We start from the raw sequence: 14,707 nt of genomic DNA, 5'->3' as shown, positions 1-14,707 counted from the left end.
TATTTTCTTTTCTCTATTACTGCTTAGGCCATATGCTTCCCTGTTCCTCACTAGCCTAACGCCCATCCATAAAACCAACATTAGTTCTACCTTCTTGTAATTGATCAGTCTGGCCCTTATCGGTGCTCCATTCTTTGAACTTTTCCATCAGAGTCAGATGGACACACTCCCCTACATACTTCCTTTACATACATGCGGTCTTAATCCATCACCATCTGTACCTCTGCACTGACATTTAACTTTTTACACGAGAATGTCATGTCTCCAGGGAAATGTAGTTTCTATGAGGGCTAGACTTCACACAATCAAGAGAAAATACAGCAAGGACATAGCATTTCAGTCTCCTATCTATTTGGTACATGAAGGAATAGATCAGAAAACTGTTAGCAACAGTCTCAGGGTTAAACACATGACAAAGCACGTGACAGGTCTGTAGAGGCTTAAATGCTTGGACTTAATGAGGTTTCTTGTTTTTAGGTTCTCACCTTGACATGCCCTCAGCTCTATCAACAGCAACCTATAAAAACTTTCCGCTGTGGACTGGGTCAGTCATTTAGGATGCCTCAAATCCTTCTGGGAATAAGGCATGAAATAACAAAATAAAGGTCAGGAGAAAGGCTGGCAGTCAGCTCCTGAGACATAGCTACTCTACTGGGAAGTAGCACATGAAATAGTATCAACACACCTGGGTTCAATTCCTGGATCTTGAAGTTCACTGGCTTAAGAACTTGGGCAAAACTTAACCTCTCTGAGAAACAATTTCCTCATCTAATAATGTGGATTAACCACTTACCACTCAGGGATGCTGTGAAAATTAAATGAGTTGATACATATATAATTTACCACAGTGCCAGGAAGAGAATACTTGCTTAATTATTATTAAAACCTTATACCAAGCCGTTTATCCTCTGCAACTCCTTCAAAGAGAATAAAAAAGGAAAGATTTTTCTCCCTTCTTTAAAAATATATCAGGAGCAACTTGCTGAAACCCTCTGAGGCCTCAGTTATAAACAAGTATATAGAGCTAAATCACAATAATTGCTTGTAAGAGCTCAGTCACAGAAGTTTCTGTAAGGAGTTAAGGCAGTACAGATAACTAGCTTAGTTCACAAATCTTAATTTTTACTGTTTCCTAAAGAATACAGGGAGGCCTTCTTGCAGAAGCAGGGACTTTCTCTTGCAGATGGTTCCCAGAGGTGCTGCCAGACCCCAGCCTCTCTGGAGCAACATCAAAGATGCCAGATAAACCGGTGCTAGTATCAGAACATTCCATGGAGGCATCCTTGCAAACTGCACTCCCCCCTCTCACACGCTAATACCACATGACTAACTATTGCTCTATAATGAATTATATATATATAAAACTGGCCAGTAAGCAGAGACTGTTAAGGCAGTTTTTCAGACCTGAGTCCCCAGTCTTGTCAAGTTGCTGGCAATTTGAATTAAAGATGCACCTTTTTTTTTTTTTAAGTGAGAGGAGGGAAGATAAAGAGACAGACTTCCACATGTGCCTCTACTGGGATCCAGCCAGCAACCCCACCTGAGATCAATGCTCCAATCAACCGAGCTACTTTTAGCACCTGAAGCTGACATGCTCAGAGCAACCAAGCTATCCTCAGCACTGGGAGTGATGCTTGAACCAATCGTGCCACTGGCTGCAGGAGGAAAAAAGAAAGAGAAGGGGGAGGGGAGGAGGGAAGAGGGAGGGGGAGAAAAAGGGAGGGGGAGAGAGAAGAAGAGAAGGGGAGGATGAGAGAAAAAAAGTAGAAGAAAGGGGAGAGGGAGAGAAAGTAGAGAGGGAGAGGAAGGGGGAGGGAGAGGGAGAGAAAGGAGTGGAGAGGGAGAGGGAGAGGGAGATGGAGGGGAGAGGGAGATGGAGGGGAGAGGGAGGGAAGAGGGAGAAAGAGGGGAGAAGGAGCAGAGAGAGGAGAGGGAGAGGAGAGGGAGAGGGAGATGGAGGGGAGAGGGAGATGGAGGGGAGAGGGAGATGGAGGGGAGAGAGAGAAAGAGGGGAGAGGGAGCAGAGAGAGGAGAGTGAGAGGAGAGGGAGAGGGAGATGGAGGGAAGAGGGAGAAAGAGGGGAGAGGGAGAAAGAGGGGAGAGGGAGCAGAGAGAGGAGAGTGAGAGGAGAGGGAGAGGAGAGGGAGAGGGAGATGGAGGGGAGAGGGAAATGGAGGGGAGAGGGAGGGAAGAGGGAGATGGAGGGGAGAAGGAGCAGAGAGAGGAGAGTGAGAGGAGAGTGAGAGGGAGATGGAGGGGAGAGGGAGATGGAGGGAAGAGGGAGATGGAGGGGAGAGGGAGCAGAGAGAGGAGAGGGAGATGGAGGGGAGAGGGAGATGGAGGGAAGAGGGAGATGGAGGGGAGAGGGAGCAGAGAGAGGAGAGGGAGAGGAGAGGGAGAGGGAGATGGAGGGAAGAGGGAGATGGAGGGGAGAGGGAAATGGAGGGGAGAGGGAGATGGAGGGGAGAGGGAGATGGAGGGGAGAGGGAAATGGAGGGGAGAGGGAGATGGAGGGGAGAAGGAGCAGAGAGAGGAGAGTGAGAGGAGAGGGAGAGGGAGATGGAGGGGAGAGGGAAATGGAGGGGAGAGGGAGATGGAGGGGAGAGAGAGATGGAGGGGAGAGGGAGGGAAGAGGGAGAAAGAGGGGAGAGGGAGCAGAGAGAGGAGAGGGAGAGGGAGATGGAGGGGAGAGGGAGGGAAGAGGGAGAAAGAGGGGAGAAGGAGCAGAGAGAGGAGAGGGAGAGGGAGAGGGAGAGGGAGATGGAGGGGAGAGAGAGAAGGAGAGGAGAGTGAGAGGAGAGTGAGAGGAGAGGGAGAGAGGGAAGGGAGAGGGAGAGGAGAGGGGGGAGATGAAGGGGGAGAGGAAGGGGGAGAGAAGCAGATGGTCCCTTTCCTTGTGTGCCCTGACCAGGAATCAAACTGAGGATGTCCATACGCTGGGCCTACGCCCAATGCACTGAACCAGCCAACAAGGGCCAAAAGACACTCTTATAACAACTCAGTCCTTGTCGCTCATAAACTGGTTAAAAAGGTGACTGGTAACATGAATCCCAACTTGTTCCAGTAATACAAGGAGTCTTAATCCTAATACCTAATGTATAGTCGAGTTATCTTTACAACCAATCTCTAACTGTTGTAGTGAAAAAAAGCTATATTAGATTATTGTCATTATTCTAAAGAGTGAGTATTTCCAACATTAAGAATGCCCAATTTGAGCCTGGTCTGTGGTGGTGCAGGGATAGAGAGTAGGACTGGAACGCAAATCACCCAGGTTCAGAACCCTGAGGTCACCGGCTTGAGTACAGGGTCGCTAGCTTGAGCCCAAAGGTCGCTGGTTTGAAGCCCAAGGTCATTGGCTTAAGCCTAGGGTCACTGGCTTGAGCAAGGGGTCACTTGCTCTGCTGTAGCCGCCCCCCTCAAGGCACATGAGAAAGTAATCAATAAACAACTAAGGTGCCGCAAGGAAGAATTGACGCTTCTCATCTCTCTCCCTGTCTGTCTGTCCCTATCTGACCCTCTCTCTGACTCTCTCTCTGTCTCTGTCAAAAAGAGAGAAAGAAACAAAGATCTCTATGGGACTACCAAAATCACTAGAAGTTCCTAGTGGTGATAACTGTACCTGTTCTATCTTCATGATGACACAGTGAAGAAAAGCTGAATGAAGACTGTGAGACTTCTTAGGAGTACCACATACCAGGTAACTAGCTCTGGGAGGTGATAAACAGAAACTTGCTATCTTTTCTTGTTAACTGAACCACCAAAACTTCAAATGAGTGTTTGAAGTTAAGTTCAATCCAAAATTTGTGGCTCTACTCTCTTATGTTTATCAACTTATATGAATAAAGTATGAACATACTTAGGAAAATTCAAGTCTCCTGGTGAATAAATCCATTCATTTTGAATACATGCACATATAATACTGAAATTAAACCACTTTGGTGTATTACCTAGATATAATCAGTTCCTTTAAGTTTGTCCTAATTCCAAAGAGTCAGAAAAAAATGCTAACATTAGGAACTTTAGGTCTGTAAGAGCAACACGAAATTTCAGTGAATGGTGAGCTAAACATTAAGCAACACTGCTAGGCAAATACCAAAAAAGGTGAAGTGATACTATATGGAGCTCCGAAAATATTCAGTGACTGGAACATGCAAGATAATATCAGACTTCTGCTCTGCTCTAGTCAGGAGATCCTGGAAATACTGTTGGATGCCACAGCCAAAGGACTATGTCAAAGTACGTTAAATTCCTAAGAGACGAGAATCAAATCTCAAACCATGTCACAAGAGAGCGAATGTGATAACTAGGAATATTTAGGCTCTAGAAGGAGGACACAAAACAGGAGCAGAACAACTAGATGCCTTTAAATATTTGCAGGGCAATCAGGAAATGAATGACCACTGTTTTAATGGGCCTTAGGAGAAGAACAAGTACCAATGGATGAAAATCAGAAAAACTGATTTTGGTTTAATAATAATTTTCCACGTGAACTTCAAAAGTCAAAAAACATAAAGATAAGAGGAGAAATTTATGTAAAATAAGAAAAGTGTACCTAAGGGACTTGGGCATAAGAGCCTTTGATAAAGTTTAGGAGTTCATATGGGACATGACACTAAACCATGCAGATTAAGAATGAATTATATTCTGATAAGTAAAGTCAACTTCCAATATTTTATAACAAGAAAGAAGGCAAAATATGAAGATTCTGAAAGCAATAGTTTATGGAGAATAACCTATGTGTGGTCAAGCTACTGCAAAATTCCAGGTGAGAAAAGATGGACTGTTCTAGGTTGTGGTGATGGGAATAGAAAGAAGTGGAATGTTTACAGAAACATTTCAGAGATAGAGCTCATGGTGTACCTGATGATTTACAGGAGACTCTTGGAATAACAGTATCCAGTGGGATTCACTGTATTATTCTGGAGGTTCATCTATTAACAATAACAACAGTAATAGCAAATACTTATACAGTGCTTACCACGTGTCAGAAAATTTACTAAATGTTTTACACAGTTTAATTTCATTCTCATAATGCTACAAAATGTATTCTATTATCACGCACATTTTATGGAAGAGAAACTAAGGTTTACATAGACCACTGCTGGTCAGAGAATAAATATCAAAGTATTTGTAGGAAAAGTAGATACCAGGTTTGGATCTAATAATACCAAACCTAAAGCTCTGAATAGATACACTAGACAGGTGTAAAGGAAATGCAACAAAATTCAAGGCAGGCAGAATATAGTAATGGTAGCAAACCAGTGAGTGAAGAGCCATCAGGGGGAAGAGGACTGTAGGGCTACTGAAGGATTTGGTGGTATCAGAATCAGGGAATCACTATCCCTGTCAAAAAAAAGAGAAAGTTGTTGGCACTGCAGAAGTATGATGCGCTTGCTTTAAAAAAAAAAAAAAAGAAAAATTGGCTCAGCGTTAGAGCATCGGCCCGGTGTGTGGAAGTCCCAGGTTCGATTCCCAGCCAGGGCACACAGGAGAAGCACCCATGTGCTTCTCCACCCTTCCCCCTCTCCTTTTTCTCTATCTCTGTCTCTCTCTTCCCCTCCCGCAGCCGAGGCTCCATTGGAGCAAAGTTGGCCCTGGGCACTGAGGATGGCTCTGTGGCCTCTGCCTCAGGCGCTAGAATGGCTCTGGTTGCAACAGAACAACACCCCAGATGGGCAGAGCGTAGCCCCCTGGTGGGCGTGCCAGCTGGGTCCCAGTCAGGCGCACGCAGGAGTTTGTCTGCCTCCTGCTTCTCACCTCGGAAAAATACAAAAAATACAAAAAATAAAATAAAAAAAGGAAAAAACCCAAATAATAAAATACACTGAATCCAAACACCTAGAGATGAGACCAAGGAATTAACTGTTTTTGTTGTTGTTGTTGTTAAGCAAAACCCAAACACTCGGGAGTAATTTTGAGGCAGAACTCTTTCTGCTTTAAAATTCTAGTTGACACTAAATGAATTTCCCAGAAATAAAAGGGGGAAAGGAGGGCTATTAGCACCAAGAAAACGGCTGTGCATTTATGGTCTACCGTTTATGCTCCCAGTTTTATTAACAGTCTCATAGTAACAGGCACAGACCAGGCAATGGAAGGGTGTGTTGTTCATGGAGTGCTGACTAAAAGGCAGGTTTCCTTCCCCCCAGGGTATTCTGGTACCATTAGCAGAAGGAAACCCGTCCTGACTATAATACATGTGGCAATTCAACTACAAAAAAAAAAAAAAAGTTGATAGATCCCTAGATCCATGTCTGGCTAATTATGGATGCCAATATATTTATTCATCTACGTGCTCAAAAACAATTGCAGGAAACCTCTAGGTTGGGGCCTGCCTGCTCCGAGGACAAAAGGATCCGGTTCAGCAGAAGAGGTGTCTGCTCCGCAAGTACACCTCAAGTGTCCTACTCCCAGAGATGACCTGCTCCGCACATACCTGAGGGTCCTCTGGTGAGATTAATCTCTTCCTCAGTCACTAAATAATCCACTCTTCCGTTCATGTTTTACTGCCTGTCTGGTTTCCACCTGGCCAACTAAAGCACACGCAGGTGAAGGTGAATCAACCTCCCCGCGGCGCCCAAAACACACTTTCGGTTTCAGCAGCCCTTGGACCGGAAGCGGAAGCCGAGAGCGCTGGTGGCGCCGGGAATGCTGGGAATCGTGGTTCGCCTGCGGGCGCGCTGTGTAATCTAAATTGGTTCTTGCACCCTCATCGCCCAGTGGGAGGCGAGCGAGGAACGAGTGACTGTCGCGGCGGCGGGACGGAGGGATAGGAAAGATGAGAGGTGTAAGTGAATTCGTATTGTCGAGAAAAAATTAAAAATAGTATCTCCTGCCAGGAAATCTCCACAAATATTTAAAAAACAAAAAAAAAAAGGAAAACTTTTATTCAGGAAGTTTAAAACCAGACTGGCGCGGTGTGTCAGGCAGCCCCGCTAATGCGATTGCAAAGACAAAAGAACCCTTACTCTTTTCTGTAGCCACGCAGGTATGTGTATTTTCATGTAAGAGGACCGTACAACAGCATTTGCTAAACATGCTTTGGTGAGTCACCCTTTGGGTTGTCATCTGTGTTAGTTAATTGCCATTGTCCAAAGTAAAAAAATAAAACTTTTCTCTATGACAAGCAGGTACTCACAACTTGGAGCACGGCGCCTCCATTACATACATACAAAAGGGACAGTGGAAGAATTCAGGATGACAAGTTTCTCAAGGAAAATCCTTTAAGAAAAGGGAAGTGGGATATAGGTCTCTTCCTTTTAGTACCCGGAAAAATTCGATCTTTAAAAAAGAAAAATCCTAACAGTAACACCAGTGGATTAACTAGCTGTGGCTTCAGCCAGCCTTCCTGACGCTGGAGATAGAATTTCAAACCAGGGCTCGAAGGAACCTTCCCGGGTCAAAGACTCATAATTGAAATGTGGGAAACAACCTGGAGTTAGACCACAGAAATTGGTGGGGACTCGAGGACTAAAAAGTGCAGTTCCAATTAAGGCATTCGAATTCAGATTAACTAATTAAAACTACTACTGTGTTTACCAAACAAAACAAGAAAAAGGCAGATTCCTCAAGAGGCCTTTCATTTGCTAATCCGAGATAATGCCAGAGTAGTGGAAAAGAACACAGGAGTTAATGTCAGAAAGCTTGATCTCCAGTTTCAAGTTTGCCTTCTTCTAGTTATCTAGTTTTGAGCAGGTAACAAGTTATCTCCTGTGTTTCCCCCATCTGAGAAAAGGGCATAATGATAGACCTTTAAAAGGTTGAAAGGATCACCTGACCAGACGGTGGCACAGTGGATAGAACACCTGACTGGGACTCAGGGGACCCATGTTTGAAACACCGAGGTCGCTGGCTGCCTTGAGCATGGGTTTATCTGGTTTGAGCAAGGCTCATCAGCTTGAGCCCAAGGTGGCTGGCTTGAGCAAGGGGTCTGCTGTAGCCCCCACCCAGCCACCCCCATCATGGCACCTATGAGAAAGCAGTCAATGAACAACTAAGGTGCTGCAATGAAGCTTCTCATCTCTCCTTTTCTGTCTGTCTGTCCCTATTTATCCAACTGTTTCTGTCACAATATATATGTACATATATATACATATATAAGAGGTTGAAAGGATTAAATAAGATGAAGTTTTAAAAAATTAAAATTAGTGGTTTATTTTATTAAATGAGTACTTTTTCTTACATTTATTATTAAAAATTAATAGGCATGTAAGCATAATTACAATATAAAATATTACACGTTTTTATTATGCATTTATCATATACTATATTATTGTTGCAATGAATAAAATGTTACTTTTATTTACGATATTGTTTTCCTCAAATTTTGTCCTCCTTTTCATTCTAAAAAAGTTGGTCACCATATGTATACCCATTGCCCAAAGTTAAATCGTCCTCCATCACCTTTTATTTATTTTCTTTATGCCCCCCCTCCCACTACCCCCTACCTCTCCAACCTTCCCCTCCCCCTGGTATCCAGTGCACTCTTATCTATGTCCATGAGTCTCAATTTTGTGTCCCACCTATGTATGGAATCATACAGTTCTTAGTTTTTTCTGATTTGCTTATTTCACTCAGTTTAATGTTATCAAGGTTCATCCACATTGTCGTAAATGATCCGATGTCATCATTTCTTACAGCTGAATAGTATTCCATAGTATATATGTACCACATCTCCTTTATCCAATCTTCTGTTGAAGGGCTTTTTGGTTGTTTCCATGTCTTGGCCACCGTGAACTATGTTGTGATGAACATGGGGCTGCATGTGTCTTTACGTACCAATGTTTTGAGTTTTGGGGGTATATACCCACTAGAGGGATTGCTGGGAAATATGGTAGTTTTATTCTTCATTTTTTGAGGAACCACCATACTTTCTTCCATAATGGTTGTACTACTTTACATTTTCACCAACAGTGAATGAGGGCTTTCTCATTTTTTTTTTTTTACGTGAGAAGAGAGGAGATAGCGAAGGAGACTGCTGTATGTACCCCAACGGGGATCCACCCAGCAACCCCATCTTGGGTTGATGCTTGACAGCATACAGGTCCTGTTTTCTTATCCATTCAGCTACCCTATGTCTTTTGATTGGAGCAATTAATCCATTTACATTTAAGGTTATTATTGATATGTAGTTGTTTATTGCCATTTTTTTTCTTTAAATCTGTATTCCTCTTTTACTATATATATATTCCCCCCCTTTTTTGTTCTGTCTACAGCAGGCCCCTTAACATTTCTTACAGCATTGGTTTGATTGTGATGAATATCTTGAGTTTTGTTTTGTTTTTTGTCTGGGATTTATTTTTCCTTCAATTTTAAATGATAGTCTTGCTGGATAAAGAAGTCTTGGTTATAGGTTTTTGTTCTGCATTACTTTGAATATTTCTTGCCAGTTCCTTCTGGCTTCAAGTGTTTCTGCTGAGACGTTGGATGTCATCCTTATAGGTGTTCCTTTGTAGGTGATTGACTGTTTTTCTCTTACAACTTTTAATATTCTTTGGAGTTTTGATTATGATATGTCTTGGTGTGGGTCTCTATGGGTTATTTTTTAATGGGGTTCTCTCTGCTTCTTAAACTTGTGTGATGCTTTCCTGTATCAATTTAGGGAAATTTTTAGCTAACATTTCTTCAAAGAGCTTCTCTAGTCCTTGTTCTTCCTCTTCTCCTTCAGGAACCCCTATTATGCAGATATTGTTTCTCTTCATGTTGTCACAGAACTCTCTTAGAGTTTCCTCAGATTTTTTAATCCTCTTTTCTTTTTGCTTTTGTGCTTTTGCTTATCTTGTCCTCTAACTTGCTGATCTGATCTTCTGCTTTATCCAAATTGCTTTTAATTCCTTCTAGTGTAGTCTTCATTTCTGATATCATGTTTGTCATTTATGTGTGGTTCTTGCTTATGATTTTTGTGTCCTTTTTGATGCTTACAATTTCTTTATTGATGTGTTCATTAAGTCCATCCATTGTAGCTTTGAGATCCTTAAGCATCCTAACAATCATTATTTTATACTCTACATCCAGTAATTTGATTATTTCCAATTTATCCAGGACTTTTTCTGATCATTTATCTTGTTGAAGCATATGACTTATGCTTCTCTGCCTTCCCATTTTTCTCTGTTTTCCAGTTGTGGTCTCCTTGCATAGAAGAGCCGCTTTGAAGTCTTGATTTTTTTGTTTTGTTCTCAGTTTTCCTAACTTGGTGGTAATCTTGTTTACTGATCTTAGCAGGGGGCTTATTTGAAAGTGTATCCAGGAATGCGGTGGGTGTAACCTCTGAGACTCTGCCAGCTTCTTTCTGGGGGTGCTTTCTTGGCTTCAGTAGGGGGAGGTGTATCTCAGGTCTCCATGGAGACCTGAGTTACTGCCCCTCTTCCTCACTTCCTGTTTTTAGCTATGTCTTTTTGCACTGATTGGAGCTGGAGAGCTTTCTGGAGGTGGGTCACCAGGAACCACTTTAGGCTTGTGCTGTGTGGAGTGGCAGCCAGGTGGGTTTCTCAAGATGGAGAGGGCTGGCCAATGAGTTGTAGGTCCTTATCCCCAAAACTGGAATCCCAACCTAGAACCCTGGATCCCAGAAGGGGCTTACAGACTATATTTGGTTGAGACAAAAGCCTAGACATGGTCTGAGAGAAGGATGCAGAACTTTCAAACCCAGGCTCCATCGTAAAGGAACTGCACAGAGAGCCTCGCTCACAGCCACTTTCCTGCAGCTCCAGGAAGACACCCTAACCCCTGGTTAAGTCACTCCTCAAATTTAAAGTGAGCACTTTTCCTGGGAATAGCATCACCAGCAAAGGAAAGAAAGAGCCCCATCCACCAGAGGCTCCCCTACCCTAGCTAGAATGAAGGCACTTAGAGCCAGGCACCAGGTTAGGGACATAAACAGGGAGTGCAGTGGTCTAAGCTACATCACCCCCCGCACTGCTGAGTGCTCGTCCAGGGCAAGTAGGTCGGAGGCAGAAAGGTGCAGCTATGGAAATTTAGCGAGGACCCATAAGCTGGCCCGCAGAGCCAGCTGCTGCTGTGGGAAGTCCAGGCTCACACAGAGTCCTGTTTGCTAAGTAGGCAAGCCCTTGGTTGGGGCAGAGGCCCGAGCATGTGCAAAGGGGGTACATGTGGGCGTGCATGAGCCCGCCAGCAAGGGTGGAAGTTGTGGCGGCCACGGCTGGGATCCGGGCCAGTGCGCAAACTTGCCTGGAGTGGGGCATGCCCTCAGTGGAGATCTGAGTGGGCGAGTATGGTCCTCCGTGATGACTACCGAAGTCTGAGTCGTCACGCAGACCTCCAGAGATGAGGCAGCCCTGGAAGTGGTTCGAGTGGGTGTGTAGGGCTCCACTCATGGGGGTGAGGGCATGGGCAGATGCCCAAGCCCATGAGCAGGGGCGCCTGCTGTGCACACCAGCTCTTGGGGGCAGCGGAGGCTGGGCGGCCACGGAAGCAGTCCAAATGGGCACGCCGGCATGCACGAGTCCATCCAGGGCAGCAGCAGTCACGGAGGTGGGTTGGAACCAACAGCACCTGAGCCCAAATACCCCAGGAAGCAACAGTGGCACTGACCTGGTAGACAGACCACACAACATCTGGATAACCTGTAGCTCCCAAAAGGTGGATAAGAACCAGTCATAGGCAGTGACCCCCTACTGATCTTCGCCAGGCCCCAGCCAGGGAGGTCCAGGGCAACAGACAAAATGGGAAGACAGAAGGGCAATCCAAATGAATCAACAAGAGAAACCCCCAGAAAATGAACTGAGTGAGATGGATATAAGTAAACTACAGTAGGCAGAGTTTAAAATAATGATTATTAGAATGCTGAAAGATCTTAGAACAACAATAGATGGACACAGTGAGCACATAAATAAAGAGATAACAAGCATCAAAAAGGACATTGAAATAATAAAGAAGAACCAGACAGAAATGACAAATACAATATCAGAAATGAAGACTACACTAGAAGCAATTAAAAGGAGGCTGGATGAAGCAGAGGATCAAATCAGCAATTTAGAACAGTGGTCCCCAACCCCTGGGCTGCGGACCATTACCAGTCCGTGGGCCATTTGGTACCGGTCCACAGAGAAAGAATAAATAACTTACATTATTTCCATTTTATTTATATTTAAGTCTTAACAATGTTTTATTTTTTAAAAATGACCAGATTCCCTCTGTTACATCTAAGACTCACTCCTGACACTTGTCTCAGTCACGTGATACGTTGCACTAAAATTAAACCCATAAACTAGCAAAATGAGTGAAAAACAAAATTCCATCGAAAGGTTTTTTGCAAAGTGGAAAAGGGCCAGTGAGGAGACAGAAGAAGAACCTACGACCTTGAAGAAAAAGAAGGCTTCATTTAACAGACAATACCAGGAGTCCTACTTGAAGTATGGATTTGTCGCAACTGTTGATTCTTGCGCACGAAGGCTGCTCTGCATAATATGTGGCGACCGGCTAAGTAATGAGGCAATGAAGCCTTCAAAACTGCTTTGCCACTTGGAGACCAAGCACCCTACTTTAAAAGACAAGCCTTCTGAGTATTTCAAAAGAAAAAAGCATGAACAAGAAGGACAGAAACAATTACTGGTGGCCACTACATCAATAAATGCGAGTGCACTGAAAGCATCATACTTGATGGCTAACCATATTGCTAAGGCTAAGAAGCCATTCACCATTGGTGAAGAATTGATCCTTCCAGCCACTAAAGACATTTGTCATGAACTTCTAGGAGAGGCTGTGGTTAAAAAGATAGCACAGATGCCTCTTTCGGCTACTACTGTCACACGGCGCATTGAGGAAATAGCAGAGGACATTGAATCACAATTGTTGCAAAGGATTAATAAATCACTGTGGTACACTCTCCAGGTTGATGAATCTACAGATATTGACAACAAGGCAATGCTACTTGTTTACGTGCATTATCTTTATCAAGAGGATGTGCATGAGGATATGTTATGTGCACTATCATTGCCAACCAAAACCACAGCTGCAGAACTATTTAAATCGCTGGATGACTATATATCAGGAAAACTGAAATGTTCTTTTTGTGTCAGCATATGCACAGATGGAGCTGCTGCCATGACCAGAAGGATATCTGGTTTAACTCCTCGGATTAAGGAGGTTGCACCTGAATGCGAGTCTACGCATTGTGTCATTCACAGGGAAATGCTGGCTAGCTGAAATATACCACCAGAACTTAACAGCATATTGAATGATGTCATTAAAGTTATTAACCATATCAAAGCACACACCCTTCACTCACACTTGTTCGAGCAGCTTTGTGAGGAAATGAATGTGGAGCACAGACACCTTCTCTTATACACAGAAATAAGATGGTTATCCCGAGGAGGTCCCTGGCCAGAGTGTTTGAATTACAAGAGCTGCTGCAAAGATTTCTCTCAGAAAAAAAAGTCACCGCTGACAGCACATTTCAGTGATGAGAAATGGGTCGCAAAACTCCCTTACTTGTGTGACATATTTAACCTCCTCAATGAACTCAATTGGTGACTTCAGGGGGAAATGACAACTGTCTTCAAGTTGGCAGATAAAGTAGCTGCATTTAAAGCCAAACTGGATTTGTGGGGACAACGTGTGAACAGGGGTATATTTGACATGTTTCAAACATTTGCGGGAATTTTGGAAGAGACTGAACCCAAGCCTTCATTGTCCCAGCTGGTGCATGATCACCTGTATTTGCTTTTAAAAGAGTTTGAACGCTACTTCCCAACCACAAAAGACCCCAAAATTGCAAAGGAATGGATCCATGATCCATTTGTCAACAAACCAGGTGAATCCAGCATGTCCATGCAAGAAGAGGATCAACTACTGGAGATTGCAAATGACGGAGGCCTTAAAAATATGTTCAAGACTACAACTCTGCCAGTGTTCTGGATTAAAGTCATGGCAGAATACCCTGAGATCGCCACAAAAGCACTAAAAACCCTGTTGCTATTTCCGACATCCTATTTGTGTGAAGCTGGATTTTCTGCAGTGACTGCAACCAAAACAAAATTACGGAATAGACTGGACATAAGCAACACACTTCGGGTGTCATTGTTTCCCATTACCCCTAGATGGGACCATCTTGTTGCACAGAAACAAGCTCAGGGCTCCCACTGATTTAGCATTATGGTTGTTGAGAGATAGGCTACTATCTCTCATTCTATATAAACATTATAATAAATAATCCTTAACTTACAATATTCATAACAATGATGAGTTGTATTTTTGTGCACTTTATATTTGTTTTTGTGTTGTATCTTATTTTTAAGGCATGTTTAAATGTTACCATAATGACTGGAAAGTATTTGGAGGCAGAGAGGATGTTACTCATGTTATGTTGTTGGTGCGATGTTAAGAGGACACTTCTAATAAAGTTGCATATGAGTACATAGTGGATTCATGTTTATTTTTATTGTTGTAGGTTCATGATTGGTAGTGAGCCTGAACCTATCATATTACATATTAATGTCAGACATGAAACATTGTCAGAATAACAAATTTAAATACAGCCTGAATAATGAGGACATGTTCATTCCTCCTTTAACATAGCCCAATAAATATCGTAAGTTCAACAATTATATTTAAAAATACCACAGTTTTTACGCCAGTAGCATAATATTATTTTGTGCATTTATCTGTCCCACCCTAAAGGCCAGTCTGTGAAATAATTTTTGACATTAAACCAGTCTGTGGCCCAATAAGTTTGGGGACCACTGATTTAGAA

General features: G+C 43.3%; 1 protein-coding gene across 1 annotated transcript in view; it reads right to left on the bottom strand.

Moving 5' to 3' along the window:
* SYNJ2BP (synaptojanin 2 binding protein) overlaps positions 1-6,596 on the bottom strand; it is a 43,334-nt gene extending 36,738 nt beyond the window's left edge. The window contains exon 1 of the mRNA XM_066344085.1: positions 6,434-6,596. Within this exon, the coding sequence (XP_066200182.1) occupies positions 6,434-6,497 (64 nt within the window). The 5' untranslated portion in view covers positions 6,498-6,596. The remainder of the gene's footprint in view (positions 1-6,433) is intronic.
* Between the last annotated feature and the right edge of the window lie 8,111 nt (positions 6,597-14,707).

Source organism: Saccopteryx leptura, chromosome 6 (genome assembly GCF_036850995.1).
Source record: "Saccopteryx leptura isolate mSacLep1 chromosome 6, mSacLep1_pri_phased_curated, whole genome shotgun sequence".
In the NCBI taxonomy this organism is placed as follows: Eukaryota; Metazoa; Chordata; class Mammalia; order Chiroptera; family Emballonuridae; genus Saccopteryx; species Saccopteryx leptura.
This window is presented reverse-complemented; position numbering and strand designations above follow the sequence as displayed.